The 6,625-nt window shown below is 45.8% G+C and overlaps 1 protein-coding gene across 1 annotated transcript in view; it reads left to right on the forward strand.

Moving 5' to 3' along the window:
* The window catches only part of Slc3a1 (solute carrier family 3 member 1), a 35,462-nt gene that overhangs the window by 4,884 nt on the left and 23,953 nt on the right, over nt 1–6,625 (forward strand). Inside the window, exons 2-4 of the mRNA XM_005354696.3 lie at nt 349–528; nt 883–1,037; nt 4,102–4,227. Coding sequence (XP_005354753.1) covers nt 349–528; nt 883–1,037; nt 4,102–4,227 — 461 coding nt within the window. The remainder of the gene's footprint in view (nt 1–348; nt 529–882; nt 1,038–4,101; nt 4,228–6,625) is intronic.

The raw sequence follows: 6,625 nt of genomic DNA on the forward strand, positions 1-6,625 counted from the left end.
GAGACCAAGAAAAGGCAGTTTTAGGTGATGCAGAAGAAAAGAATGAAAAGGACCCATGGATCATGAAAAAAATCTAAAGCTATTTAGTTTTCTAGTTTCCGCTCCATTATCCCTTTTTCTCTCTTCATAAGGATATATGAATTCAACTTTCTGAGTATTGAAAATAGTAAGAATCTTTAAAAAAAAAAACCAACAGCCCACTGTGCTATTCCTATGAGGCAGAGATTGTGAGAAAATAGTCTTCCTTTCTGACCATTAGACATTTTTAGCTCCCCCTTATTTTCTTTTGAATGCTTTGAATAAAAAAGCCAAAGCAGCGTTTGCTCATGTCCTTGGCTCTTTGCTCAGGTATCCAAGAGAAGCTGGACTACATCGCCTCTTTAAACATAAAAACCATTTGGGTCTGTTCCTTCTACAAATCATCTTTGAAAGATTTCAGATATGGCATTGAGGACTTCCAAGAGATTGACCCTATTTTTGGAACAATGAAAGATTTTGAGGATCTGGTTGCGGCCATACATGACAAAGGTAAAGGGCAATGAGAAATGTAGGGGATGTTCCACAGGTGGAGAGCATCATGCCTCCAGTTCACACCTACCCATCTTCCCTTTGAAGTGTGGGGGATGCTCTGCACAGGAGGAGACCATCATGCCTCCAGTTCACACCTACCCACCTTCCCCTTGAAGTGTGGGGAAATCCTTCACACAGGTGGAGACCATCATGCCTCCGGTTCACACCTACCCACCTTCCCCTTGAAGTGTGGGGATGCTTTACACAGGGGGAGAGCATCATGCCTCCGGTTCACACCTACCCATCTTCCCCTTGACTGTCCTTCTTTCCACATGATCTGTTCCTAACATTTGAAATGTTTTTGTTCATTAGGCTTAAAGTTAATAATCGATTTCATACCAAACCACACCAGTGACCAACATCCTTGGTTTCAATTGAGTAGGAACCGGAATGGGAAGTACACTGATTACTACATCTGGCAGAACTGCACTCATGAAAATGGTGTAACAATCCCTCCCAACAACTGGGTAAGGACGACCGATGAGCAGACCGAAATTGGGAAGCTCTAGACTTACTAAGCTATGGTGTCTTTAAGGAAAAGCATCAAATGATGTAGTTTAGAAATAGAAAACTTTTCCCAAATGGCCGTTAGGCTTCTGACTTCATTGTTGAGCTGATGTTCTGGTCAGTGGTCCTCTCAGCACCAGCATCTTCTTCCTTTTTGCCTGCACATCCCTCCTGGTCCAGCACAGGTTCTGGGGCTCTTGGATGGAGATAGGAAAACAACAGTCTTTTTTTCTGCTGGTTTTTTTTTTTTTTTTTTTTTAATCATTCTCCAGGACCCTTTGCCTCTTTGACTTTTTGGTGGTCGTTCTTTCATTTTTCAAGATAGGGTTTCTCTGTAAAACAGCCCTGACTGTCCTGGAACTCACTCTATAGACCAGGCTGGCCTTGAGCTCACAGAGATATGCCTGCCCTTGAGCTCACAGAGATATGCCTGCCTCTGCCTCCCAAGTGCTGGTATTAAAGGCATGTGCCACCCCTGCCCAGCACCTCTTTGACTTTTTGACCTCCATGCTGGACAGCATCATAAGCAACACAGTCATCACTTTCTCCTTTTCTGAACCTTGGTGCTGAGCCTCTGGATACTTCCTAGTGTCATCACCCCCTCCTGAGCCACAAGGGAGAGTAACTGAGTCCAGGTGATCAGCTTGGTCTCTTTGTCTTCCAACTCCCTGCTGCCTCCTTCCCACCCTAGCGTTCTTAGCAGCAAATGTCACTCAGAGAGCCTAGAAGTCATCGTTCTTCCCACTTGCTCCTTCTGCAACAGGCGAGGTCCTTTCTGTCAAGAAGGCCAGTTCTAGCAAATCAGAGCCCATACATGCATCTAAACCTGAGTTTTAGATGATTAGTGAATAAATTTTTAGCATAAAATATTGTATGGGCCAGTTTTTATTTCTTTCTTTCTTTCTTTTTCTTTTCTTTTTTTTTTTTCTGAGACAGGGTTTCTCTGTAGCTCCAGAGCTTGTCCTGGAACTAGCTCTTGTAGACCAGGTTGACCTCGAACTCACAGAGATCCACCCACCTCTGCCTCCTGAATGCTGGGATTAAAGGTGTGCACCACCACTGCCCAGCTAGGCTAGGTTTTAGATCTTCATATTCAACCTACTGCAAATAAAAATTTTTTATATTTGATGAAAGATTGCAAAGGGACTGAACTGGCTACGGACAGTTAGCTGATCATTCTTCCTGAAAATGCAGTAATCTAACTACAACTAAACTCTTACATTGTGTTAGGTGATAAGATTAATACAGAGAGCTCATGAAATATAAAAGATGATGTGTGAGAGTTGTTGGATGTCAATTCTCTATTTTTACACAAGAGTCTGGGGCACCTGCTCTTTTGATGTATGACAGGGTCTTGGAACCAGCCTTCACAATGACCCTGAAGACTGGCTCTACTGGTTCACTATGTGCTGTCCCTGAAAGTCAGGTTTGCTAGGCACTCTAGTCCAGCAGGCTAGCTGCCTCTCTCCTCCTCAGACATGACCCTCCCGCTCCGGTCTGTGTCTCTCTTGCTTTCTTCCAAGTCATTTATTCTTGTGCCACACTAGAGCCTCTCCACTTCTCACCCTGACCTTCTCTGCTGGTCCTTGGGCACCAACTTTCAGCCTACACACACCCAAAGTCTGCAGGCTTCGTGCCTAACTATGTGCCCGCTCTGTAATTGCCCGTCCGCCGAGCTCAGTGCATGATGCCACAGTGCAGCCCTTGGCACACAGTGTTACTGTGTTAACCAACCCATCTCCAAATTAACCCCGTGTGAAAGGCCATTAGCGAGCATTTATTAAGCTTATTGTGTGCAGGCTGTCTATTAAGGGTCTACATTCATGAATTCATCATGTCTACCCATCCAATTCTACGAATTAGATTTTAGCTCCTGTGTTGCACATAGAGTGAGGTCACAGAGGTCATATCTAGTGCAACCCCACAGTCTGCTTCTAAAACTTACCACTCACACATGAGACCAGACTCTCCCTGGACTACAGCACTCGACAGTTGTTTCTTTTTCTATCACTTTTTCACTTGTAGGTAAGGTTGACTTTCTAATGTCAAACGTTATCCTGGAGAGGTGGCTCAGTGGTAAGAGCACTGGCTGCTCTTCCAGAGAACCCAGGTTCTGTTCCCAGCACCCACACAGCAGCTCACATTAAAAAAGTGAGCACATACAAATAGGTGTGTGCTTATATATAAATATGACACATTACTACTCAGCAATGGAATGGGGGCTGGAGTAGCACTGGCTGCTCTTCTAGAGGACCTGGGTTCAATTCCCAGCAACCCAGGACAGCTCACAACCATGGCAGCTTCCAGCTCCTGCCCCAGACACACATGCAGTGCACAGACATACATGTAAATAAAACATCGTGTATGACTGCCCTGTCTGCATGTCTTCCTGCACACCAGAAAAGGGCATCAGATCTCATTAGAGATAGTTGTGAGCCACCATGTGGATGCTGGGAATTGAACTCAGGACCTCTGGAAGAATAGCCAGTGATGTTAACCTCTGAGCCATCTCTCCAACTCAACATGCAGTCATGTTCCTGATCCCTTCTAGAAAGAAGTCATGCTGTCAAACACATCTGAGTCCTGGTGCTTGAAGTCCCTAGACTTTTATTCCGGAAGACCAGGAGAGTTTTAAGTGACTGTGTCCAATACAAACTCCTGACTTCATGTCTCAAGACCAATACAGGCTTTCTTTCTCCATAATCGGCTTCACATGCAGGAGTCTTGAGCCTGAACAGCAGATTCAAGAAAATATGTTAGGAATGGCTGTTCCTTAAGTTGATCTTGTCCTGAGCTTGAGAGTACTAGCTGGCTTGTGTTTGTTGGGAATGGTGTCTACTTGATAAGTACTTCATAACCACTTTTGTGGAGCATTTGGGTAAAGTTTGGGATTCTCCCTGGAAAGACAACCCCTAGGATTTATACACTGCCTCCTGGGCCTGGGATGGCAAAGTCACAGCTTTGTGGACAAGGGCAGAGTAGGGATGAGTGAGAGAATGATGCCCTCCTTTCCCTGTTTGCTAGCTGAGCGTGTATGGGAACTCCAGTTGGCACTTTGACGACGTACGAAAGCAATGTTATTATCACCAGTTTTTGAAAGAGCAACCTGATTTAAATTTCCGAAATCCTGCTGTTCAAGAGGAAATAAAGGTGAGTGCAGACACCCACACAGACTTTTCCACTCGTGGGAAGCTAGGTGGTTATTTCAAACGCTCGCTGTTGAACGAACTTCTGTGTGGGCAAAATCAAGATGTGTCACTAAATTCTCAGGTTAAGGTGTCAAGTGCAAATATTTACATGTGTTGGTGACTCCTTTCTTCATCTAAGCCAGAATACTGTAAATAACAGGGGACCTAACCTGGAGGTGATCTTTGGCCTGAGGCAATTGGCTAGTGTGTTGGGGGTGAGGGGGAGTGGTGGTGGGGGAGAGTAAGTGGGGGAATGCAGGCTGGTTCCTACATGTGCAGTGGGGCTCTGGGGGAATTGTTTGCCTTTTTCTGGTCTCAGATCCTCAGCCTATGAAACACAGTTGCTGGCAATATTGCGTTGTTCACAAGATGAGACGAGATAACCCATGCATAGTGCTTCTGCATTTGCTCAGTAAATACTGGCATATGGCTGGCTGTGTGCCAGGCCCCGTCCTGAGCATTGAGAATTTGACAGTGGGTAAAAAGTTCATCTCTCAGCTGGTGTCTGGGACACCAAGGGGGCAATGACATCACTGCACACATGATACTTCAAATGGTGCTGAATGTTCTCTCAGAGAAGGGGCATTGCTGTAGCAGGAAGAGCAACCCTTGGGAGGATGCTGCTGAATTGAGAAATGGAGCAATTTAAATGGAGTCTAGGGACTGAAAGTTCCAGGGGTGTGTGTGTGTGTGTGTGTGTGTGTGTGTGTGTGTGTGTGTGTGCAAAAGCCTCAAGTTGAATTTTAAATTTTAGATACTGAATTATGCAATTTGGGGGAATATGTCTACCAAAAAACATCTGTTGGTTACTTGAAATTAAAATTTAACTCAGTGTCCTGTAAATTAACCGGTAGCCCCACTTGCGAGCTGGCAGGGAGCCAGCCGTCAGATCTGCAAGGTGCATGCTGAGTCACTGAAGGTCCCTCTGTGACTCGGGGATGGGAGGCTCCTGCTGCACCTCAGGGAATAGACCCTGTTCCCACTCTCCATACTGCTGTGGGTGCAGTGGGTGGGAATTTAGGGGAGTTGGGTAGAGCTAGGGGGATGCAGGTAAGGAGGAGACAAGACAGACTAGAGAGCTGTAGGCAGCTTTTGTAGAAGGCCAACTGTCCATAAAAGCTTGGGTTTCTTTCTGGACCCTTAATCTGTCCCGTCTTTGTATACACCGTTTTCTATGCCAGGACCACTGGCTACTATAGCTTTGTAGTGAGTTTTGAAAACAAAAAGTGCCAGTGTGCCAGGCATGGTGATTGCCTTGAGATGGAGGCAGGAGGATCTCTGAGAATTCAAAAATCAGCCTGGTCTATATGGTGAGTTCCAGGACAGCCAGAGCTACAAACAAGGCTCTGATAAACAAACAAACAAACAAATAAATATTAATCAAACCTTGTTTTGGATATCAAGTGACTATTCTGAGTTCCTTGCATTTCCATATAAATTCTTGCAGCAGTGTCTCTGTTGTGCCAAGAAGCCTCCTGGCATTTTCATAAGAGCTACATCAAGCCTGTAGCGCATTTGGAGGCACGTTGCCATCTTCACATTAGACCTTCCGATCTGTGGGCATGCTATGCCTTCCCATTTGTTTAAGTGACCTCCAATTTATTTCTACATTTTATAGTTTCAGAAAAAAAGGTCCTTCTGTTTTCTTTTCCCTCCTTCCTCTTTCCCTCCCTCTCTCCCTTCCTTCCTTCTTCTTTTCTTTCTTCATCCTTTCTAGTTTTCCTCATTCTAGACAAGTCCTTTGCCGCTGAGCTACCCCCACCCCACTCCGGCCGTCTGCCTTCCCTTTTAGATGTTCGTTCCTGTGGAGGCCTCAGACTTAAGACCGTGTTTGCACTGTGAGGTCTCAATGAGTTGCTTGGGAGTCTGTTCTAGAAGTGGGCATCTGGAGTCAGGGCACTCTTACTCCAGTGAGCTTGGGAGGAGGTAGTTACGGTCAGCAGGCTAAGGGCCAGTTTTAATCTTGGTTTTATAGACGCCCCTCTGTTATCAAAGTTCACGGAGACATTCCTCGCCCTGCCCATGCTTCCTAGTCACTATGTGACAGGTAATTTACCAGGCTCTGTTGATGCTCTTAAGGGATCCATAGAGAAGGAGCCTCCTGGAGGTAAAGTGCTGTTTCTTGGGAGACAGGAGCAGGATTCAAACCTAGGTTTGGGGACTGGAGTTCACCATCCCGATTGCATCCCCGGTCCTGTGCTGAGGCACCATTTCTCTCTGTGTGCTCCTCTTTACTTACAGTCTTCAGTTAGAAATTCATAAATATCTCAGCACTCGGGAGGCAGAGGCAGGCGGATCTCTGTGAGTTTGAGGCCAGCCTGGTCTACCAAGGGAGTTCCAGGACAGGCTCCAAAGCTACA

Source organism: Microtus ochrogaster, chromosome 16 (assembly GCF_000317375.1).
Source record: "Microtus ochrogaster isolate Prairie Vole_2 chromosome 16, MicOch1.0, whole genome shotgun sequence".
NCBI classification, from domain to species: Eukaryota; Metazoa; Chordata; class Mammalia; order Rodentia; family Cricetidae; genus Microtus; species Microtus ochrogaster.